We start from the raw sequence: 26,005 nt of genomic DNA on the forward strand, positions 1-26,005 counted from the left end.
TGTGATTGATCCGAACACCTGGAAGAAGTCAAGAACGGACAAAAGTCCAGGCACAGAATGAGTGTGAGCAAGAGTGATTATGTCATGATAGCGACAGAGGGTTGTAAGAATGTTATTGCCACCTTCCAAGGAGGTTTGATCAGAAGAAAGCATATACCAGGCCGTTCGTTTCAGCTGTGCAGCCAACAGCCAAGTAAAGATCTTTGTATCACTACTGGGCAACGTCAAGGGGCGGTAATGGCGTACGCGTGATGTCCCCTGAGGCTTGTGGATGAGAACGAGGAAACTGTCGAGGAAACCATCTGGAATCTGCGCGTTAGGCGACATAAGAACCCGACAAATTTCCGTCCACATCGGAGCCAGTGGGGGACGAAATTTCCGATAAAACTGTAGTCGGAAGTCATCAGGGCCACGTTACTCATTCGTAGAACCCACCTGGATAGCATCATAGACTTCATCCTCCATGATGTCGGCAAGCAGATGCATTGTTGCATCCATAGGAGTGTCGGGGGATTACAGTAATGTTGGCAGGGTGGTGGCGTTGTGCAGGGTACAGCTTAACATAATGTGCGTGGGGGGCAGACCCTATATCATGTTGAGTACCTAAGCGTTGCCCTTCATCAGTCGTAACAACATTAATCAAAGTCCTCTGACGGTGGCGCCATTCCACTATTATTTGGTATATAGACGGCCCTCCTGGGCTAACCCATCACGTGTGCACGCCCTAACCACAACTCCTTGAAGGAGAAATCAAGAGAGGACAGTGAGCTGTGGCTTGGCATGATTCACCATCACCTGATGCTCTGGCGAGCATGGCATCATAATACATTCCCGAAGAACGGTGACGTAGAATACTGGGTTTGCCGCCGCCATGCCATGACCTCCCTTTCATAACCCATCAACGCCTTGTAGAGGGCAGGCTTTGTGCAGCGGACCCGTCATGACAGGGCAGACTGGTATGGGTTACGGCGTCGACGACAAGCTGTCTATGTGGTATCGATGAGGTGCCAGTCGTCTATTGAAGTAAGATGGACCGTGTTCAGTTTCAATGGCCCCAGGCCGCGCAACACGTTTTGGCGGCAGAGACTGATAGCGCAGACATACGTGCCATGGTCAGAGAATGCAATGGGCCAGACTTGAACAGCCTGCATCACCCAACAGTATGGCAGGAAATATAAAAACGATCGAGGCAACTCGAGGTGAAATGCAGGCGATCACATGAACATGCTCCCAAAAGTCCAACCTTGGAGTCGGGACAGATATCTTGTTGTTGCTGATGGCCATTGTCTGTTGGTACCGACTCCAGTGGCAATGTAGAGAGACAGGTAAAACGTCCATCGTGATGTCTAGAGAAGTCGACACAGGTGTGACTGGCTCAGAGTGGGCGCAGTAGGATGTACTCAGTTCAGTTTTACTCTGACACGCGCCATTGAGAACACAGCAGCCTTCAAACCTCTTCCACGCTTTACCAGTGTGACTGACGACGTTGCCATGACGTCAAACAGGACCTCAAACGGAGGGTGGCACGAAGGATAGAAAAATACATCCCGAAAAAATCTTGCGGCAGGAGAGGCGTATCGTACCGAATAAACCATTCTACTTCATCTGCTTCTAGTCGTTGATGATGTCAAGGAAAAGTTGATTTAATCGTGGCTTGACGATAGGAAAACGCCATGACGGTCGGTGAATTAAGACATAAAGAGCAGCCTCTCGCAAGTATCACAAAAAGTGAGACGTAGACAAAACGAACTCACACTTAAAAACGACTTCGACTATCCGAGCACTCACTCTGTATGACCCAGATGGCCATCTTGTGGGACACTACTTAACTTACCAACCCCTTTCTACCACACTCGTTGCTCGCTGCATGTCGCTGCATTCAAATGGCTTTAAGCACTAGTGGACTTAACATCTGAGGTCATCAGTCCCCTAGACTTTGAACTACTTAAACCTAACTAACCTAAGGACTTCACACACATCCTTGCCCGAGGCAGGACTGGAACTTGCGACCGTAGCAGCAGCGCGGTTCCAGACTGAAGCGCCTAGAACCGCTCGGCCACAGCGGCCGGCTATCGCTGCATTCCCGTAAGAGTTCAGGAGAGAAAGCGCATCCGCACTGAATTGATATTAATGACCGTCCGAACCTATTTAGTCATTTATGAGTGGTGTCTGTTCTTTCGAACATGTCAATAATCTATAAAAGTTTCTCAAATAATTAAATTCAAGAAGTAAAGAAGTTAGGTTTTGATACTATATAAATATCATAAACTCAATTAAAAGACCCACTACGTAAAATTAATGAAATGCTTTCTATTATTACAGCTAGAGGTGACTTAAAAATGAAGAAACTAGTTTATTCTGCATACTTCATTAACAAGTTATCGCATCATCTTCCGCGGTAATTCAAATTACAAGAATAGTATTTACAGAAAATAGAAGCATGTTATAAGAATTCTATCTGATGTTCATTGAAGAACATTTGGCAGACACGTCTTGAAATAACTGCTTCACAATATATATATATATATATATATATATATATATATATATATATATATATATATATACATATATAATGACCTTTGTCCCCCCCATGAACCATGGACCTTGCCGTTGGTGGGGAGGCTTGCGTGCCTCAGCGATACAGATAGCCGTACCGTAGGTGCAACCACAACGGAGGGGTATCTGTTGAGAGGCCAGACAAACGTGTGGTTCCTGAAGAGGGGCAGCAGCCTTTTCAGTAGTTGCAAGGGCAACAGTCTGGATGATTGACTGATCTGGCCTTGTAACAATAACCAAAACGGCCTTGCTGTGCTGGTACTGCGAACGGCTGAAAGCAAGGGGAAACTACAGCCGTAATTTTTCCCGAGGGCATGCAGCTTTACTGTATGATTACATGATGATGGCGTCCTCTTGGGTAAAATATTCCGGAGGTAAAATAGTCCCCCATTCGGATCTCCGGGCGGGGACTACTCAAGAGGATGTCGTTATCAGGAGAAAGAAAACTGGCGTTCTACGGATCGGAGCGTGGAATGTCAGATCCCTTAATCGGGCAGGTAGGTTAGAAAATTTAAAAAGGGAAATGGATAGGTTGAAGTTAGATACAGTGGGAATTAGTGAAGTTCGGTGGCAGGAGGAACAAGACTTCTGGTCAGGTGACTACAGGGTTATAAACACAAAATCAAATAGGGGTAATGCAGGAGTAGGTTTAATAATGAATAGGAAAATAGGAATGCGGGTAAGCTACTACAAACAGCATAGTGAACGCATTATTGTGGCCAAGATAGATACGAAGCCCACGCCTACTACAGTAGTACAAGTTTATATGCCAACTAGCTCTGCAGATGACGAAGAAATTGGAGAAATGTATGATGAAATAAAAGAAATTATTCAGATTGTGAAGGGAGACGAAAATTTAATAGTCATGGGTGACTGGAATTCGAGTGTAGGAAAAGGGAGAGAAGGAAACATAGTAGGTGAATATGGATTGGGGGACAGAAATGAAAGAGGAAGCCGCCTGGTCGAATTTTGCACAGCGCACAACATAATCATAACTAACACTTGGTTTAAGAATCATGAAAGAAGGTTGTATACATGGAAGAACCCTGGAGATACTAAAAGGTTTCAGATAGATTATATAATGGTAAGACAGAGATTTAGGAACCAGGTTTTAAATTGTAAGACATTTCCAGGGGCAGATGTGGACTCTGACCACAATCCATTGGTTATGACCTGTAGATTAAAACTGAAGAAACTGCAAAAAGGTGGGAATTTAAGGAGATGGGACCTGGATAAACTAAAAGAACCAGAGGTTGTACAGAGATTCAGGGAGAGCATAAGGGAGCAATTGACAGGAATGGGGGAAATAAATACAGTAGAAGAAGAATGGGTAGCTTTGAGGGATGAAGTAGTGAAGGCAGCAGAGGATCAAGTAGGTAAAAAGACGAGGTCTAGTAGAAATCCTTGGGTAACAGAAGAAATATTGAATTTAATTGATGAAGGAGAAAATATAAAAATGCAGTAAGTGAAACAGGCAAAAAGGAGTACAAACGTCTCAAAAATGAGATCGACAGGAAGTGCAAAATGGCTAAACAAGGATGGCTAGAGGACAAATGTAAGGATGTAGAGGCCTATCTCACTAGGGGTAAGATAGATACCGCCTACAGGAAAATTAAAGAGACCTTTGGAGATAAGAGAACAACTTGTATGAATATCAAGAGCTCAGATGGAAACCCAGTTCTAAGCAAAGAAGGGAAAGCAGAAAGGTGGAAGGAGTATATAGAGGGTCTATACAAGGGCAATGTACTTGAGGACAATATTATGGAAATGGAAGAGGATGTAGATGAAGATGAAATGGGAGATACGATACTGCGTGAAGAGTTTGACAGAGCACTGAAAGACCTGAGTCGAAACAAGGCCCCCGGAGTAGACAATATTCCATTGGAACTACTGACGGCCGTGGGAGAGCCAGTCCTGACAAAACTCTACCATCTGGTGAGCAAGATGTATGAAACAGGCGAAATACCCTCAGACTTCAAGAAGAATATTATAATTCCAATCCCAAAGAAAGCAGGTGTTGAAAGATGTGAAAATTACCGAACTATCAGCTTAATAAGTCACAGCTGCAAAATACTAACACGAATTCTTTACAGACGAATGGAAAAACTAGTAGAAGCCAACCTCGGGGAAGATCAGTTTGGATTCCGTAGAAACACTGGAACACGTGAGGCAATACTGACCTTACGACTTATCTTAGAAGAAAGATTAAGGAAAGGCAAACCTACGTTTCTAGCATTTGTAGACTTAGAGAAAGCTTTTGACAATGTTGACTGGAATACTCTCTTTCACATTTTAAAGGTGGCAGGGGTAAAATACAGGGAGCGAAAGGCTATTTACAATTTGTACAGAAACCAGATGGCAGTTATAAGAGTCGAGGGACATGAAAGGGAAGCAGTGGTTGGGAAGGGAGTAAGACAGGGTTGTAGCCTCTCCCCAATGTTGTTCAATCTGTATATTGAGCAAGCAGTAAAGGAAACAAAGGAAAAATTCGGAGTAGGTATTAAAATTCATGGAGAAGAAATAAAAACTTTGAGGTTCGCCGATGACATTGTAATTCTATCAGAGGCAGCAAAGGACTTGCAAGAGCAGTTGAATGGAATGGACAGTGTCTTGAAAGGAGGATATAAGATGAACATCAACAAAAGCAAAACAAGGATAATGGAATGTAGTCTAATTAAGTCGGGTGATGCTGAGGGAATTAGATTAGGAAATGAGGCACTTAAAGTAGTAAAGGAGTTTTGCTATTTGGGGAGCAAAATAACTGATGATGGTCGAAGTAGAGAGGATATAAAATGTAGGCTGGCAATGGCAAGGAAAGCGTTTCTGAAGAAGAGAAATTTGTTAACATCCAGTATTGATTTAAGTGTCAGGAAGTCATTTCTGAAAGTATTCGTATGGAGTGTAGCCATGTATGGAAGTGAAACATGGACGATAAATAGTTTGGACAAGAAGAGAATAGAAGCTTTCGAAATGTGGTGCTACAGAAGAATGCTGAAGATTAGATGGGTAGATCACATAACTAATGAGGAAGTATTGAATAGGATTGGGGAGAAGAGAAGCTTGTGGCGCAACTTGACCAGAAGAAGGGATCGGTTGGTAGGACATGTTCTGAGGCATCAAGGGATCACCAATTTAGTATTGGAGGGGAGCGTGGAGGGTAAAAATCGTAGAGGGAGACCAAGAGATGAATACACTAAGCAGATTCAGAAGGATGTAGGTTGCAGTAGGTACTTGGAGATGAAAAAGCTTGCACAGGATAGAGTAGCATGGAGAGCTGCATCAAACCAGTCTCAGGACTGAAGACCACAACAACAACAACATGACCTTTGTCCTACCAGTACTTCTGTTCTCACAAAAAAAATGTGAAAAACATGAATGTAATACTAGGACCAAAAGAAAACTCAACAATGACTACAAGGACTTAACATTAGTTCAGAAAGGAGTCAGAAACATGGATACACAACTATTCAGTAATCTACCAGAGTACATAAATGTCATGTAGATAATTTAGCAGAGTTTTGTTGGACATCGCCTTCTGTTCCATTGAAGAGTATCTTCGCAGGTGTCTTACATTTAGCGTTCTATGTTAATTTACAATTAGAAATGGCACTGCAATACAGTACCATGTAGTATGTTTACACTATTGCACTATATACTATATATCCTTGGCTTCTCTCCGCATCCCTGGGACAACCCTGCGTGGGGTGAAATACGACTATGAGATGTAAAGTAATATCCCGTACAGTAGCTGACCACTAACTGTTAATACAGAGCTCTTTATTTTTTCTTTTACTTTTATTGCATTGGTTCCTCCCAGATACCAGAAAGTCCTGTATTCTGATGGAATCTATCGTACACGATTAATGAATGACTGAGTGAGGTAGGAGCGTAGAAATGCAGTAGTTTGGTTCTGATGTGAAGGTGAGAGCACGTCTAGAACTGGGGAAATGGTGACAGTGAAGGTTCATACCCATATCTAGTGTGGTTCTGATGTGAAGGTGAGAGCACGTCTAGAACTGGGGAATGGTGACAGTGAAGGTTCATACCCGTATGATTTGTACTGGCTGACGACTTCCTGTCCGCACCGCTTTTGGACTGTTTCTTATTTGCTGACGTCCGCAGCTGCATCAGCGTGTCCACCATGTCTGCGCGGACTATTCCTTTCTGCCTCCGCTCGTTCATCATCTGCAAGAAGTAAGTATCATTTTATATCGCAGTCTGAAGGAGTACTTCAGGTATAAAAGTCACCGCAAAAGTTAAATACGTGAGAAAAACAAACATTTTTTTAAAAAGAAGACGTACGAACACTTCATTTGAAAAGGGCACTAGTATAAAGTAGTGAGGGAAATTCCTTTGGCGTACTGAGCGAGAGAAAAATTATCTCTATGTCTGTGTACGCACCCTGTTCTCAGTCATCTCGCTCTCATGGCATACGATAGTGGAACAAAGAAATTGCCTAGTAGGGTTACTTGAGTAACATAAGAGATGTAAAATTTAATTGATGAAAGGGGAAAATACAAACACGTAGCAAATGAATTATCAAAAACGAATACAGACATGTGAAAATGAGATTGACGGGAAGCGCAAGCCGGCCGTGTGGCCGAGCGGTTCTAGGCGCTTCAGTCTGGAACCGTGCGACCACTACGGTCGCAAGTTCGAATCCTGCCTCGGGCATGAATGTGTGTGATGTCCTTAGGTTAGTTAGGTTTAAGTAGTTCTAAGTTACAGAGGACTGATGACCTCAGATGTTAAGCCCCGTAGTGCTCAGAGCCATTTGAACCAAGGGAGCGCAAAATGGAAAAGCAGGAATGTGTAGGGGAAAGGAAATAGATGACGGTACGATAGGTGATGTAATACTGCGAGAAGAGCAGGGCACAGCACTGAGAGACGTAAATGTCTTCTGGAGCAGGCGACATTACCTCCTAACTTTAAGCTTCACACACTGGAACGTAAATATTCCACCTGGAATATAGGGTATATGAGACAGACGAATAATGTGAAATTTCAAGAAGACTGAAATAATCCCAATTATAAAGAACACAGTTATTGATAGGTGTGAGCATTACGGAATCATCAAGTTAATAAGGGATGATTACAAAACAGTAACGCGAAACATAAGTAGAAAATGGAACGATTAAAACATGATTGCAAAATGCTAACACGAAATATTTCGAGGAAGATTGGACGACTAGTGGAAGTCGACCAAGGCAAAGATGAATTTGGTTCGGAAGAAATATCGGAATAAGCGAACCAATTCTTACGCTACGTGGGGGACTGATGACCTTAGCTGTTTAGTCCCCCTTAAACATCCCAACAACCACCACCATCTTACGCTACGACCTACAAGGTACGTTGAGGAAATGAGAATACACATTTATAGCACTTGTATATTCAGAAAAAAACTTTTGAAAATTTTGACAGGTGTACGCTCTTTGAAATACTGGAATTATTAACGATAGCACGCAGGTAGCGAAATGCTATCTACACCTTGTACAAAAACCGGACTGCAGCTAACAGAGTGTTACCGTCATTTCCGAATGCCCCACAGTACTGCATATTAGACGATTCGATCAGTTGGCCAAATGGAGATCAATAACGACAAACCTTTAAAACTCTGTCAGATGCTGATAACGCTGTCTCGTACGAGTACTTGGCATCTCAGTGCTCTTCAAAGTGATCGCTCAACATATGACGCTGTTCACGCCCCCTATATACCCTACCAAGCCTGGTAAAAACGTAAGCGTGAGTAACACCAATGCTTCGGTGGGCGTTCTACCCGTCGCAGAGAACTGCAACGCCAATCATTTACATACACATCGATGGAGTGTAAGTGCACGAAATTACATCAACATCCGACGTGTCCTCTGCGTGCTTCACCTTTTTGGCAGGCAGTGCACTTCCAGAGAAGACTTCCTAATACCTAAATTTATTTTACATGTTGATAAACATCATTTCCACATTTTTTATTGCTCATGAGAACCACACATTGCATGTTGTACCAGCTTACAGCAAAACCTTCCGAGATGGTGGTCCAAATTGCTGTACACACCGATACCTCTAATACCCAGTAGCACGTCCTCTTGCATTGAAGCATTCCTATATTCGACGTGGCATACTATCCACATGTTCATCAAGGCACTGTTGGTCCTGATTATCCCACTTCTCAACAGCGATTCGGCGTAGATCCCTCAGAGTGGTTGGTGGGTCACGTCGTCCATAAACAGCCCTTTTCAATCTTGGCTCTGAGCACTATGGGACTTAACATCTGAGGTCATCAGTCCCCTAGGCTTAGAACTACTTAAGCCTAACTAACCTAAGCACATCACACACATCCATGCCTGACGCAGGGTTCGAACCTGCGACCGTAGCAGCATCGCGGTTCCGGACTGAAGCGCCTAGAACTGCTCGGCCATTTCAGTCTATCCCAGGCATGTTCGATAGGGTTCATGTTTGGAGAACATGCTGGCCACTCTAGTCGAGCGATGTCGTTATCCTCAAGGAAGTCATTCAAAAGATGTGCACGATGGGGGCGCGAATTGTAGTCCGTTAAGACGAATGCCTCGCCAATATGCTGCCGATGTGGTTGCACTATCGGTCGGAGGATGGCATTCACGTATCGTACAGCCGTTACGCCGTCTTCCATGACCACCAGCGGCGTACGTCGGCCCCACATAATGCCTCCCCAACATGGGGTTGCTGTCAAGTTTCCTCCGAACCATAATAGGCGCTGCTCATGCATGGTTGTTCACATCTTTCGGCGGGTTTAGTGACGTCTCTGAACAGTCAAAGGGACTGTGTCTGTGATACAATATCCACAGTCAACATCTATCTTCAGCAGTTCTCGGAACCGGTGTAATACAAAACTTTTTTGATGTGTGCATGTCTCATTCATTTGGATTTGCAGTTCCTTGTGCTTGCTGTGTTTGCAGTTAAAATTGTTGCATGTAAGGTCGTGGCTGGACTGGGACACAAAACAACCACGATTACAGTGTCTTTTGGTGAAGTACAAAGTGCTTTTACGACCATATTTCTGAAAATGTGTGTTACGTTTACGTGTGCTTCACAACACCTCATCAGCACGATAAGAAAACTGGGCTTGCCACACAAAAAAGTAAGTAAAAAGAATATAGGCACGAAACACCGCGACAAACTAAATTACATTTAAAGCATAAAATGATAGGTTAACTCCCAACAAAATTTCTCATCAACGTCGTTTTGTTGCAGAAGACAAGCTATCTGTAATAAATAATACACAAGTGGTCCTGAAAAACCATGCAAACTGACTGTAAAGGTATTAACTAAAAGAAGCAAATTGTTGATTGAACTGAATATTCCCGTAATTTTGTTACTATTTAGTATTTATTGCAGACTAAATAAAACAGAAACCCACTGATGATGGCACAGAGGTGCTGAAACATGTTTGGTAATTTGGAAAAAACGGTTTTTTGCATAACTGGCGGTCCTTACATCCAACAATATGTCTCACTCTATTCTCAATTACTGCCTTCGGTTCACGTCACTCGACCTGCACTCTGATTTCTGTGTAAGGCTGCGGTCTGAGTGGCACCGATATTCGTGGATTCTCCCGGCGACCGATGTCGTCCGAACATCGTCCGAACACATCCGATCTTTACAAGTCAATACGCCACTATGTGCGCGGTCACAATGTAGTCGATCTCATCGCCCGACTGTACAGATTTCGGACGACAGTCGGTGAAATTCAAATCAGTTTTTTTTCGGTCACAATTGCCGACACGATACGAAACACGGACTGTGGGAAACTGGTAAGTTAGTCAAAGGAGGAATTTGTGGCGTCTTGAGAATGAAAAATATCGTAATCGGGATATAGCTCGGAATCTATGGACTGAGATCGCAGGTTCATTGGAAACCACAAGTAGGCAAAATCTTTATCAGAAATTTTATGTGTCGATTATAAGTTCGAAAAATAATTTGTTCGAGTGAAAAGAATGGTGTATCTTACGATTAAAGTTACTGTAGTGGATCTTTTGGGGTTGTGTAGGCGGACATTAGCTGTCTACGGATAACTGTTACTGCTTTTATGCCAGTAGGCTGGTTATTGTGTTCCATGACATGATTTGCGAATATGGCGCAGAAATGCTTTTCCGCTATACAGTGCTTTAGGTGTTCAGAGCACCTTAGTCCACCAGTGTTTGTCTTTCACACGTATACTGAATGACAGTCACTGAATGTTAACAGACATATGTCTGCACAACTTCAAATAAACTCAGCAAAACAGGTTTTTGATGCTTACCAAGAGGTGTGATTTGAGCTGTGTTAAAAAATCATATATTCGCATTAAAGATGCAATTCTGGCTCATGTAAAACTAAAAGTGACAGTTTGACATTTGACTCCTGGCGATTACGTCCTTTCAATGATTAGGCCTATACTGTTTTCTAAACAGCACAATTTCAACGTTTTTGTGTGATATGTTGGGTGTTATTTACCATCCTCTAAATACTAATTTAAAAGCCAATGTTTTCACTCTTGCACGTCAAATACTACGATTTTTTTATTTATTCGATATCGAATTCTGGAGCTATGCTTTGGGCAAGTATCCTAAAAGACACTGTAATATAGTTGATTTTTTTATTAAAAGCTACATTGAATTCGAAATAATAGAGCTACCAGAAGGCTTGTTACCTCCTTTTTCAAATCCACTAGACAAGTGTTCAAAGAGTAGTGAAGTTTCCAGCACTAGAATCTGACTATCTGAATATACTTATTGCCAGTGCCGCATTAAAATATCGTTTTTAGAATAAAGTGAGCTGTTGTGAAACCGCTAAACTACTTTTCATTAATTAAATAATGTTTGCTTACTCATATACAAATTTTATTCATTCATCACGTAATAGAAACATCTACTTTCATCACGTAAATTAATCATTATATGACGATATCCTTATTGGCAAAAGCGTTATACACCTAAGTTGCCTCTGTAGCAAAATAAACCATACTCTGAATAAAGTGTTTTGGAGAGATCCTTAGTGAACCTAATATTTTTGTAATACATGGGTATTACGTAAAACTTGTCTGCTAATTCCAATAAATGAAGACAGAGTGTTCGGTATTCGAGACGTTCTTTTTGAAGCAGATATAACTCATTAGGGATATTTTTAACAGCAAACGGGGCATTGTAGCACTCGTCTCGAAGCGCAGAGGCGTCCTGGTATCCATCCCACCCGTAGAGGTTAAAATCTAACCTACTTCATTCATAGACTAGATTCTAACCTAACCTGTCCGCCCCGGTAGCTGAGTGGTCAGCGTGACAGACTGTCAATCCTAAGGGCCCGGGTTCGATTCCCGGCTGGGTCGGAGATTTTCTCCGCTCAGGGACTGGGTGTTGTGTTGTCCTAATCATCATCATTTCATCCCCATCGACGCGCAGGTCGCCGAAGTGGCGTCAAATCGAAAGACCTGCACCAGGCAAACGGTCTACCCGACGGGAGGCCCTAGCCACACGACATTTCCATTTTTACCTAACCTAACCTGCTCGATCCCGCCAAAAACTGATAAATGAGATCGGACACTCAGTAACCAAGCTGTCGTTTGATGTTATCGGGCGACTTCTGGCGACGGAATCTGACGACCGTTGCAGGTACCGTTGTGAACGCAGCGTAAGGCGTAGCCAACCATTTGGTGCGTACACTTTATTTCTGATAATTGCAGAATTTTGGAGAGTGTATTCCAGTTAAATTTATATCTGTGTTCATTACATACAAAACATTTTAGCTTTCTCGGCTATCGCAGGCTTTCGTACCTGTACGGTGGAGAAGTAGAGGAGGGTCTCTTCCCTCTCGGATGTAAACGTCAAGGGAAACAGCTTGAAGAGTTGTGGAGCCAGGAGACTGATGGCGAGGGACAGCTGAGCTAGCACGTCTTTGCGTGTGAGGCTCATGACGTGTTCTCTCATCGGCGATTTGGCCTCCGACATGGAGCCGGCGTCCGCCCCCAGCACTATCGCACAGAGCACGTGGGCCGTGTACCGAGCCATCAACTGCCACACGTCAATGGCCTCACCTGCAACGATGTGGAGAATGTCTTGAGCACTTACTTAATCATACTTAATGAGCAGAAAGCAAAAGGTTGTGCTGAATAGCACAAATAATGTTGGTAGGGTGGTAAATTCTACTGAATGGGGAGTTATCACAAAGGGAGTCCCAGAGGGTTCAATTTTAGGTCCTCTGCTGTTCCTTATTCATGTGAATGACCACCCACTTAACCTTCAGCAAGCGGAACTAGCACTTTTTACAGATGACACGAGTCTTATAATAAAAGCAGCTGAAGATATTGTTAAGGATGTCTTTCAAAGAATTATTAAGTGGTTCTCAGAAAATGGACTCTCCCCTAATTTTGAAAAAAAAACTCACTATATCCATTCAGTACACCGAATAGAGTCATACCGACTATTGAAGTAGCTTATGAACAGAGCTCAGTTAACAGGGTAGATTTCTCCAAATTTTTGGGCGTTCACATTGATGACAACTTGAACTGGAAGAAGCATATTACTGAGCTTCTCAAACAACTAAGTTCAGCTTCTTTCGCTCTTCGTAGAATCGCTAGTCTTGGTAATAAACAGATCAGCCACCTAACGTACTTTTCATATTTCCATCCAATAATGTCTTATGGAATAGTTTTCTGGGATAACTCTCCACTTAGACATGAAGTATTGATTGCACAAAAGAGAACAGTGAGAGTAATTAGTGGTGTTCACCCAGGGACGTCATGTAGGCACCTTTTCAAGGAGTTGTGTATTTTAACTGCACCATCAGAGTACATATATTTGCTAATGAAATTCGTTACAAATAATCCATCTCAATTCGCGAAGAACAGTGATGTTCATACGTACAACACTAGAGGGAAAAATGATCTTTCCTATCCGTTATTGAAGCAGTCAGTTGTTGAAAAAGGAGTACATTATTCAGCAACAAAAATCTGTGATCATTTGCCCAACAACATAAAGTGTCTGGCAAGTAGCAGATCAAGTTTTAAATCTAGCTTAAAATCATTTCTGTTGGACAACTTCTTCTACTCCGTGGACGAGCTTCTGTTTCAGAAATGGTTGAATAAAATTGTACCTCTAAATGTAGTTGCATGTGTAGAACTAAAAACTTCAGTAATATTAATATTATCACTATTCACGTGTGTATATATATCCTTTAATCTGACTTGATCCACATCATATCGATAAAATAATCGGGAAAATGATCTACGGAACATGACATAACTAAAACTAAACTAAAAACGTCACGTCGTATAATTATTCGTGAGTAATACTATGAAGCGATATGAAATGTGGAGAGAATGTGAAATCGTTATAAGGGAAGGCGAATGGGAGACAAAAATTTGTTGAAAGTATTCTGGAAAAGAGCGGTACATCTGTACGGAAATTTCACACAAGGCGACAGTCTGACCAATTGCAAAGTATTATTCCAGAGTTTGGAGACCTTACCTAGCAGGCATAACGAATAGACATCGAACGAATTCTAAGACGCAATGGCAGGGTCGTAACAAGGAGGTATAGCCCTTATGAAAGTGAAACAGAAATGCTATAGATACTTAATGGGAAGTCATTGTGAAAGAAAAGACGACTTCGTTCTCACGAAATCCTGTTGCGAAATTTAGAGAACCGGTTTTCGAGGACGACTTTGAGACGGTTCAGCCGCCACCACCATATACCTCGCGCACAGATCCCGACAATTCTATCGCTTGAGCGTTGTCCCGCAGCTACGCACGGTCAGCCATTGTTAACCGGATTTGGCATGTTAGCGGGTAAGGGGTGACCGAATGCCCTTCCTGCCGCCACCCCGTACCCCCCAGGACGGAATTAGTGTACCCCAACTGTCTGCGTCGAGTGGAATACATGGAATAGTGCGAATGTGTTCAGATGTCTGCGAGCCGTGTAAGGAATCACTCCTATGCAATGCAGAATTGTCCACTAGATGTCACGAGGCGGATAGTGCTGTGTTGTCAAGAGAAGCAGCAACAGCAGAATGGGTCAGTCAGAAGAGTTCAGTAACTTCGAACGAGGACTAGTCACTGGGCGTCACCTGAGTAACAGATTCATCAGGGACATTTCAGTTCTTCTAAAGCTGCGCAGTTCGACTGTTGGTGGTCTGACTGTGAAGTGGAAACGCGAATGGACAACCGCAGCTCAACCAAGACTAGGCAGAGCACATGCACTGGCGGACAGGGTCCATCGTCCATTGCAGAGAGTGGTTGTAAAACACCGCATGAAATCAGCGGAAGGAACCTCTTGCGAGTTGTAACTGCTCTTTAATTGAGAACAGTATTATGGCTTATTCTCATGCAGGGGAGAGGTGATCGATAATAGCCGGCCTATGCGACCGTGCGGTTCTAGGCGCTTCAGTCTGGAACCGCGCTGCTGCTACTGTCGCAGATTCGAATCCTGCCTCGGGCATGGATGTGTGTGATGTCCTTAAGTCAGTTAGGTTTAAGTAGTTCTAAGTTATAGGGGACTGGTGACCTCAGACGTTAAGTCCCACAGTGCTTAGAGCGACTGGAACCATTTGATCGATAATATCGTAAATAATTAATAGCACTGAAAAAGTTTTAATTAAATTTATCGACATACAATCTCTCATCAGAATAACGCCCGCAGCAAAGTAGCGCCCCAGGGAAATCAAAGAAGGTTCAACGCGACTACTTTTATTTCTACATTATACTACATAAACCATGCGCGGGTATTGTTAGTTGCCTTGTCTTGTTTTCTGCGCACTGAATAAGTCTACGTAGCTGCGGTGTGCGATATAGCTGGCTGGCATTTCCGTGCGATATGCTACGCAAAGGATCAGGTTAAACTGCAAGAAAAGCGACTATAGTTACTTTATACGGGACAGATTTAGGCTGAAAGTTACACTGAGGTCTAGGTAGATTTTAGCCGTTAGGTTACGGACTAAGAATATCTAATTGTGTGCGCGAGAGAAAGTAGCGCTCAGTATTAAACTCTGCTACATGCCGAATAATCGATAACAGGTGCTGTGGACTATACGAAACGACGTTAAACTGAGTATAAGAACGGAATTGGACACTTAGCTTTGTGAAAGTAAAGGCGTACGAATGACTGCATCGAAGTATTGTGATGGACGATAGTCCTTGTTATAATATCTTTGAGTGACGAACTATAAAAATCACGAATATTTTAGCTGCCGTAATTGCTGAGAGTAATTGTAGGATCAACCATCCTTCCCTCTAAATACAAAGCGAAATCATTCATGATCATTTAATAATTATTAAATGTTGTTAATAAAAAACTAAAGTGATTTCCACAATAGCGTGTGTATTAGTCAATGATAATCATAGGAAGTTGCAAGCTTTATCTCTGGATGACGGAAAGTTCGATTATTAAATATTACGAAGCGTAAATAGTGACTTAAAAGCTATTTACCATTTCATTTCCAATCGAACAGAAATAATACAAAATCAGAAACAGTGCGGGTAAGTAGTAACGTCGGAAATAGGAAGTTGAAATAATAACGTACATCCAAAGACGTTATTAACTATCTTGTCCTCGGTAACGCAGAAAAAAATGAAGGGTGCTCGACTGTGCAAAAAGTCAACATTAATTATTATGATGAAAACGCAAAATTCAGTCGCCATTAGAGTGAAGATGATTGTGGCTGCTCCATCGACGTCTTACGTCACAGAAGTCGATTACAGCAGATCGAAGGAGAGCGGCTACAGATTCCGAAGTATTACCAATAGTCCCGCTAGCAGCTAGCACTATGATTGCGCGTAGGGACTTAGAAGAATGCGGTACAATGTCCGAGCAGCTCCTCGTAAGCCACACATTTCTGTAGCCAGCGCTAAGCGACATTTGAGGTGGTGTAAAGAGCGACACCACTGAACAATAGATGGCTCGAAATGAGTGATTTGGAGTGATGAATCACACTATACCCTGGGGCAATCAGTTGGAGGGTATGAGTTTGGTGAATGCCTGGAAAACGTTACCGACTATCATACGCAGTGCTAACAGTGAAATACGGACAAGGTGGTATTACAGTATGGTGGGCCGTTTTTCGTGGTTAGAGTGTAGTTCCCTCATTGCGCTTAAGAAAACCCTAAATCTCGAAGGATACTAACACATTTTACAGCATTATATACTGCGTACAGTAGAGGTACAGTTCGGAAACCATGATTGTATCAGTATGACAGTACAGCCTGTCATGAAGCAGCATCCATGAGGCGACGATTTGTGGAAAACAACATTCCTAAAATAAGCTGGTCTGCCTAGATTTCTGCCTGTACCCCATGGAACACCTTTGGGATGAGTTAGAGTGACGACTTCGCCCCACGCCCTAGCGTCCAACATCACCACCTTCTCTGGTTTCAGATCGTGAGGAAGAATGAGCAGTAGTTCCACCACTGAGACTGACACCCCACTGAAAGTGTCCCCAGCAGAGTTCAAGCCGTCATTATGGCTTAATGTGGAAACACACCACACTAATTTGCACTAATAGATGCCCGAATCCTTTTTAATCGTGTAGTGTAGTTAGACAAGAAAAATTTACGTGCACGAAATATCGATGGCTGTGTTCTCGTTTTCGATTTAACAAATAAAATATTCTCTTAAAATACATTCAAGTGGAGGAGAGATGTAGGCTCCTTTATTATACACTATGTGATCGAAAGTATCCGGACACCCGGCTGAAAATTACTTACAAGATCGTGGCACCCTACATCGGTAATGCTGGAGTTCAGTATGGTGTTGGCCCACCCTTCGCTTTGAAGAGAGCTTCCACTCTCGAAGGCAAACGTTCAATCAGGTGCTGGAAGGTTTCTTGGGGAATGGTAACCCATTCTTCACGGAGTGGTGCACTGAGGAGAGGTATCGATGTCGGATGTCGGCCGGCGAGGCCTGGCACGAAGTCGGCGTTCCAAAACATCCCAAAGGTGTTTTATAGGATTTAGGGCAGGACTCTGTGCAGGTCGGTCCATTACAGGGGTGTTATTGTCGTGTAACCACTCCGCCACTGGCCGTGCATTATGAATAGGTGCTCGATCGTGTTGAAAGATGCAATCGCCATCCCCGAATTGTTCCTCAACAGTGGGAAACAAGAAGGTGCTTAAAACATCAATGTAGGCTTGTGCTATGATAGTGTCAAGCAAAACAACAAAGGGTGCAAGCCCCCTCCACGAAATACATGACCACAGCATAACACCACCGCCTTCGAATTTTACTGTTGGCACTACACACCCTGGCAGATGATGTTCATCAGGCATTCGCCATATTCACAGCCTGCCATTGGATAGCCACTTTGTGTACCATGATTCGTCACTCCTCTCAACGTTTTCCTACTGTTCAATGGTCCAATGTTTACGCTCCTTACACTAAGCGAGGCGTCGTTTGGCATTTGCCGGCGCGATGTATGGCTTATGAGCAGCTGCTCGACCATGAAATCCAAGTTTTCTCATCTCCCGCCCAGCTGTCATAGTACTTGCAGTGGATCCTCATCCTGTTTGGAATTCCTGTGTGATAGTCTGGATAGGTGTTTGCCTATTACACATTACGACCCTCTTCAACTGTCGGCGGTCTCTGTCAATCAAAAGATGAGGTCTGCCTGTACGCTTTTGTGCTGTACGTGTCTCTTCACGTTTCCACATCATTATCACGTCGGAAACAGTGAACCTAGGGATGTTTAGGAAATCTCGCTTACAGACGTATGACACTCAATCACCTGACCACGTTCGAAGTCTGTGAGTTCCGCAGTGCTCCTCATCCCGCTCTCTCAAGATGTCTAATGACTACTGAGGTCGCTGATATGGGGTATCTGGCAGTAGGTGGCAGCACAATGCACTTAATATGAAAAACGTATGTTTTTGGGGTGTCCGGATACTTTTGATCACATAATGTGTGCATGCTACTTCCAAACAAAGTACGTAACAGTGCTGCATTTTATCGATGAATAATTTAAATCTGTTAAATGCATTTAAATTGATGCTATCGTTCTAATTAAGTCGTTAGTAAGGACTATGCTTCTTTCCTTTTACACCGTTTAAGAGTCTCACGTCACTGTTGTTTAGGTTATGTGTGAACAGCTTAAGATTTTACCAATAAACATATTACAGAACGAATTTCAGATTTGATGGGATTTTCAATCCCAACACTCACATTTGGCGGCTGTTGTAGAGGTTACAAAATTCATCATATGAATTAAACCACTCAGTATCCGTCACGTTGGTATGAATATGACAGGTGATAGGCCCTTGGCGTTTTTCAGCACAAGAAGTATTTTCAGTATAGCTTAGACAGCGTAATAAGAAGTTTTCAAAAAATGTCCCACGTTATTATTCAGAGCAGACTTTTCTGATAAAACATGAAGTCATGTATTTGAAGAAAAGCCATTGATATTGCTAAATGACTATCCATGAACCCAGAACCAACCACCGCTTCTAGAAGCAACAAAAATTTGATTTTCAGTATCGCGCATAATTATTGACCAGATTTAAAAATTAAATTCTGTTACAATCTACTCATTAAGCTGTACAATTTTATGTTAAAAGTTTAACACAATAAAACAAGTACTACTGTTAGAATTGTTTATCTTTAAGCAGCTAACTGACAGAACGCTAATATATTGACTTTATTCATCCAGTATTTGAGAATGAAGTACATAGCGACTTCCAATAAACTTTACGCATAATTTCAAACTCTTACGAAACTTTCTCTCCCTGCTACCCCCCCCCTCCATAAAATAATTACAGGAAAAAAGTTTATCGCTGACTACATTTTCTGGTGTTCGTACAGTAAAACTTCAGCAGCAGACACGACGTTTTTAACTTATTACTTCTCTACTACTGACTCTCTTCAGAACACATTTTGAACACAGTATCGACATATACGAAATTGTATCATTATGCGACTCATAGTTCAGAAGACATGACGTCATAGACATTTAGATGCGTGAAAAACTACACCAAAGCGCCAATGAAACTGGTACAGGCTTGCGTATTCAAATACAGAGATATGTAAATAGGCAGAATACGGCGCTGCGGTCAGCAACGCCTATATAAGACAATAAGTGTCTGGCGCAGTTGTTAGGTCGGTTACTGCTGCTACAGTGGCAGGTTGTGAGGCGTGTGCAGTTGGAGTGATATGGGACTGCTGACACGTCTAGATACGACTCTGACAGGTGACGCATACATAAGCGTCCTGTCTGCTCAAGTGCATCCGTTCATGTCCGTTGTGCATTCTGACGGACTTGGAACAATCCAGCAGGATAGTGTGACACCTCACACGTCCAGAATTGCTACAGAGTGGCTCCAGGAACACTTCTGTGTTACAACATTTCCGCTGCCCACCAAACTCACCAGAAGTGAACATTATTGAGCATATCTGGGATCGCGGCTGCTACGGTCGCAGGTTCGAATCCTGCCTCGTGCATGGATGTGTGTGATGTCCTTAGGTTAGTTAGGTTTAAGTAGTTCTAAGTTCTAGGGGACTGATGACCACAGATGTTAAGTCCCATAGTGCTCAGAGCCATTTGAACCATTTGAACCATATCTGGGATGCCTTGCAACGTGCTGTTCAGCAGAGATCTCCACTTCCTCGTACTCTTATGGATTTATGGACAACCCTGCAGGATTCATGGTGTCATTTCCCTCCAGTACTACTTCAGATATTAGTCGAGTCCATGCCACGTCTTGTTGCCGCACTTCTGCGTGCTCGAGAGGCCCTACATGACATAATCAAGGTGTACCAGTTTCTTTGGCTCTTTAGTATAGCTTCTGTTTTAAATGGCCTGAAGTAAAACTTTAACGTGAGGCATGACGTCTTAATTCATTACTTCAAATGGCCCTGAGCACTATGGGACTTTACATCTGGGATCATCAGTCCCCTAGAACTTAGAACTACTTAAACCTAACTAACCTAAGGACATCACACACATGCATTCCCGAGGCAGGATTCGAACCTGCGGGCGTAGCGGTCGCGCGGTTCCAGGCTGAAGCGCCTAGAACCGCTCGGCCACACCGGCCAGCATTCATTACTTCTTTATTAATAACTGTATTCGCAACACATTATGGAGACTGTATCTATATATGTTACTGAATGTACATTGATGGCCAAAATTTAAACAATAAACCGCTAATTGCCCGTCCTGTGTCTAATCCACGATATAATCGTATTGACTGACAACCAGATGCCCGCACGGTCGTGTTCTGCACGGAAGATGGCATTCCAGTCAACGGATAACGATGCCAACAATGACACCAGGGCACCTATGATACGAGGTAGCGTTTGCCAGGTAGCGCCGCATCCACAATCGCTGTGTACTTAGTCACAGACGGTGCAGATGCCTACCGGACTCTCTGTGGTGGAGGGCCGTAGAAAGACAGGAAGCACGACAGTCGCCAACTGATTTGGTCCGATGGCTTGATGTGAATCGTTCTGTTGTTTCTCGGATGTGGCGACAGTTTATAGAGACTGAAACTGTATCCCGAAGACCAGGGCAAGCCCGACCACGTGGAACTTCAGAAGAGAGGACCGTTAATTGGCTGTAAGGGTATGACTTTACCACCATAGTACTGCATGGCAACTAGCATATGAGCTCGCAACACCTACTGGATGTGTTGTATCGAGGCAAACGGTGTGCAAAGGGCTTGAGCAGAATGGCCTTTACTGTCGGAGACATGCTGTATGTCTACCTCTGACGCGTCTTCACAGACGGGGACGCCTAAAGAGGAGTCATCAACATGCTACCTGGACGTTCGAACAGTGGACCAATGTTGTTTCCACAGATGAGTCCCAGTTTAGTCTGGAGAATGGTTCTCGACAGGTCAGTATCTGGAGGGACCCAAACATTGTGGAAAGAGACCGAGACCAAGGAGGACCTCCAATGGTGTGGGCAGGGATTTTGTTTACAATACGAACACCTCTTCATGAAATTTTACAGGTGAAACGGCAAGGTTCAGCTGGTGTCAGGTATCGTGACGAGATCTTCGGACCTCATCTGCGGTTGTTGCGAGGTGCTGTGGGCCCGGACGTCGTACTGATGGACGATAATGTTCGACCTTATTAGAGCACGAGTGGTTGATGTTCTCTTTGAAACGGAAGAGATAGCGCACGTAGCGTGGCCTGCTCGCTCTCCCGATTTGGTATCCCATAGAGCATGTCTGGAATGCACGAGGGACGGCCTGCATCACGTAAGCATCCAGCAACCAAAACTGCGAGCAGCTCTGCAGAAAGAATGGGCTTTACTGCCTCAACGTGAGATTGATGACATCATTCACAGCAGGTCCCGTCGTTGTCAGGCCTGTACTGCTGCCAGAGGTGGTCATACCCCATATTGAGTACATTAACCAGTTATCGGAATGTGAGCGCAAACCTGTTCAGTTGGGAAAAAACGAAGAACATTTTTGTCTATCGTTATACATGTTCGAGTTGTTTGCGTTCTGTATTCATTACATTGTTTCTACACCCACGAAAAAATGTTTGTCATCACACCGGTTCCCAGAACTCTTGAAGACAGACGTTGACTGTGGGTATTGTATCACAGACACAGTCCCTTTGACCAGAGATGTCACTAAACCCGCCCAAAGATGCAAACAACCATGCATGAGCAGCGCCTATTATGGTTCGGAGGAAACTTGACAGCAACCCCATGTTGGGGAGGCATTATGTGGGGTCGACGTACGCCGCTGGTGGTCATGGAAGGCGTCGTAACGGCTGTACGATACGTAAGATCCGAAAGATAATGCAACCATATCGGCAGCATATTGGCGAGGCATTCGTCTTAATGGACGACAGTTCGCGCTCCCATCGTGCACATCTTGTGAATGACTTCCTTCAGGACAACGTCGTCGCTCGACTAGAGTAGCCAGCATGTTCTCCAGACATGAACTCTATCTAACATGCCTGAGATAGATTGAAAAGGGCAGTTTATGGACGACGTGACCCACCAACCACTCTGAGGGATCTACGTCGAATCGCCGTTGAGGAGTGGGATAATCTGGGCCATCAGTGCCTTGATGAACTTGGGGATAGTATGCCACGACGAATACAGGGATGCATCAATCAAGAGGACGTGCTACTGAGTATTAGAGGTATCGGTGTGTACAGCAATCTGGACCACTACTTCTGAAGGTCTCGCTGTATGGTGGTACAACAAGCAATGTGTGGTTTTCATGAGCAATAAAAAGGGCGTAAATGATATTTATGTTGATCTCTATTCCAATTTTCTGCGCAGATTCCGGAATTCTCGGAACCAAGGTGATGCAAAACTTTTTTTGATGTGTGTACTTTACTATCAAAAATGGATAAAATGGCTCAAGCACTAGGGGACTTAACATCTGAGGTCATCAGTCCCCTAGAACTGAGAACTACTTAAACCTTACTGACCTAAGGACATCACACACATCCATGCCCGAGGCAGGATTCGAGCCTGCGACCGCAGCAGCAGTGCGGTTCCGGACTGAAGCGCCTAGAACCGCTCGGCCACAACTGCCGGCTGTACTTTACTATCAGCTGTTCATACTGTTTTGTGGCAAAATAGAGGCAACCTTGCTGAATTTCCTTTTGTTGCTTTAATTTTGGATATCAGTTTAGCTGCAAAATTATATGATTGTACAATACGTAGTTCCGTAGGTACGACCCCTTACACATTGTGGTGCATGAAACGGGAACTACCCAGATTATACTCACCCAGTGTTTCATAACGAGAGCACTCAGCGACTTCCAACAAACTTTAGGGATAATTTCAAACATTTCCTAAACTTTTTTCTTTCTTACATGCTTAACGTCAAATATTTAACGAATTAAATAATTTGTGGTGTAATCAGTCGTTTGAAGGCGTTTTATAAATCGGTTTGATTCTTTAAAGAGTCAGGGGTTTCTTGGTTGTGACATAAGGTCAAATAGTCAGGACGAATATGATATTAACCGTATTTTACCGCCAGTACATGTTACTTTTTGCAAATAACTCCAAGCAATTCTGCTAGACCTACCAACAAGAGAGACTGCGATTCAGATGAACTAGCTCTCTGGTTCTTCTTCTTCTTCCGTATCCGGATGCACCAATTATATCTTCCCTTCCCAGTACTTAGCATCGTAGTTTGCTTTGTCATTGTCTTTCAAAATATCATCTGTAGTGCATGTTATAGACATATCTGGGCAAATCAGTAGGTGGTCCAAGTCCTGTATTGCCCCGCATTCACACCTATCGCTATCACTGTAACCCCATTTAAATAGGTTTCATTTGCACCCAGTTACTCCAGTGCGCAGCTGGTTTAATGACCTCCAAGTTGCAAAAGGTAGTTGAAATCCTGCAGATCCCTCCTCAAGTAGTTCCATTGTGGAGTGTGGCACCATTTCTTCCCAAAGAGATAGCCGCCTTGCGACGGGCTTGGTGGCGAGCTCTTCAGTAATTTCAATGAAGCTCCTGCGGGATTTCAGCCGGACACGTTGTTTTCGGTGCATATGCAGCGGGTGTCGAGGATCATTCTTTTGTTTTGATCTTTCGATCTCGGCGGCTACTTGTCTGCGAATAGTGGGTGGTGCTATGCCTATGATGGGATAAATGATGTCTGTGGGAGTTGGTTTGAGGCATCCTGTGGCAATACTTACAGTTTCGTTTACGGCGACGTCAACTTGCTTAGTGTGAGCAGAGTTCCTCCAAACTGGCGCCGCATATTCCGCTGCTGAGATACTCAGCGCCAGACCCGCGGTGCGCAAAAAATGTGGTTGAGCTCCCCACGATGAACCTGTTGGCTTCCGCAGTATGTTGTTCCTGGCACAGACCTTTTTTTTAGTGTTGTGACAGTGCTGCTTAAAAGTGAGTGCTCTGTCCAGTGTTACTCCCAGTTATTTTGGGGTTTTTGTGTGTTTCAGCTCTTCCCCTTGCCACATGACTCGAAGTTTCCGTTTGGCTTGTTTGTTCCTAAGATGGAAGGCGGATACTTGAGATTTACTAGGGTTTGGTTTGATATTATTGCCGTCGTAATAGGTAGCAAGTTCTGTTAGGGCTCCTGTGAGATTCTCCTCCACTTGTTCAAAGGTTTTATCCTGAGTGGCCACTGCTGCATCATCAGATATATGAACATTCGTGTCTAGTGGCTGATGGGAAGATCATTGGTATAGATGTTAAATAATATTGGAGCCAAGACACTACCCTGTGCAAGTCCATTTTTCTGTGTCCTCCATCGGCTGTTTTTAGATTGTAAGGTTACATAGTAGCATCTGTTCTGTAGCATGCATTGCACGAACATAGAAAGGGTGTAGTCCTTAGTGACATTATATACTTTCTGGGTAAGCAACTTACGGTTAACTGTGCCATACGCAGCACTGAGATCCAGGAATGCGACCCCAGTTACTTCTCCTCTCTGATAGCCGTCTTCGATGTACTGTGAGAGATTAAGGATTTGGCCACAGCATGATTTTCCTGGTCGAAATCCAGCTTGTTCGTTAATGAGGGCTTTGTCCACATAAGCAGCTATGCGTTTGAGGATCATTCGCTCCAGTACTTTAAATAAATGACAAAGCAGTGAGACAGGCCGGAAATTTTTAGCTTCAGCTTGGTCTTTCCCTGGTTTTAATAACACAATAACCCGAGCTTTCCTCCACAGTTTAGGAATTTGCATTGTTGTGATACAGTTATTCATTAGCTCTAGGATCCATGCTTGTGCTCCCGGTCCAAAATGTTTAATTTGCTCAGGTCTCAGATCGTCGAGGCCAGCGGCCTTATTGTTTTTCAAATCGTTGATGGTTTCTGTAGCTCCTGAATAAAGAAGGGGCGAGCTAGGAAGCTAATCTCCTCGTTCAATTTTCTTTTAATTTTGCCATTCCTGATCTTCCTTTCAGTTTTTCCGTTCATGAGTAGTTGGTGAGCTATCTGATCAGGTGTAACTTCACTGTAATTTGGTTGTGGTTCTGTTGGGTCGTTGTTGAGACTTTTGACCAGTTTCCATACCTTCCTACTGCTGTGCTTCATGTCCGTCTCTTGTAGGAGGTTACACCACTTTTCCTTTCTCGCTTCGGAAATGCCAGACATCAGTACCTCACCTGTCTCGATCGTTTCCTCTGAGAGGGGGTCCTTATTGTACAGTTATTCATACTTTTTCAAAGCTTCCTTGCTGCTACCATTGAGTCCAGCGATATACTGGGTGCGACACCCACTAGGTGTGCGCCGTCGAGAGGTTTTCTTGACAAGGTCTATAAAAGTTTCATATGATTGTATCTCTGGTTTAATTTCCAAGATCTCCTTATCAAGATCCTTTGTGAAAAGTTCCCAATGAGCTTTTTTGAAATTGAAGCGTCCCTTGAAGGGCATTACATCTGATTTGATTACTGCAGTAATGCAGCAAGTTATTGCTCTGTGTTGCGATCTTGGAATTGGGTCCTCGATTTGCTTTACAGTTTGCAGGGATACCTTTTCGGAGACGAAGATGTTATCTGGATTATATCCTCGTTTC

At 43.4% G+C, this 26,005-nt stretch overlaps 1 protein-coding gene across 1 annotated transcript in view; it reads right to left on the reverse strand.

Annotated features, from left to right (window-relative positions):
- The window catches only part of LOC124545712 (cytochrome P450 6k1-like), a 53,832-nt gene that overhangs the window by 19,962 nt on the left and 7,865 nt on the right, over positions 1–26,005 (reverse strand). Inside the window, exons 3-4 of the mRNA XM_047124657.1 lie at positions 12,339–12,598; positions 6,606–6,744 (exon numbers count right to left, since the gene is read on the reverse strand). Coding sequence (XP_046980613.1) covers positions 6,606–6,744; positions 12,339–12,598 — 399 coding nt within the window. The remainder of the gene's footprint in view (positions 1–6,605; positions 6,745–12,338; positions 12,599–26,005) is intronic.

This window comes from Schistocerca americana, chromosome 8 (assembly GCF_021461395.2).
Source record: "Schistocerca americana isolate TAMUIC-IGC-003095 chromosome 8, iqSchAmer2.1, whole genome shotgun sequence".
Lineage (NCBI taxonomy): Eukaryota > Metazoa > Arthropoda > Insecta > Orthoptera > Acrididae > Schistocerca > Schistocerca americana.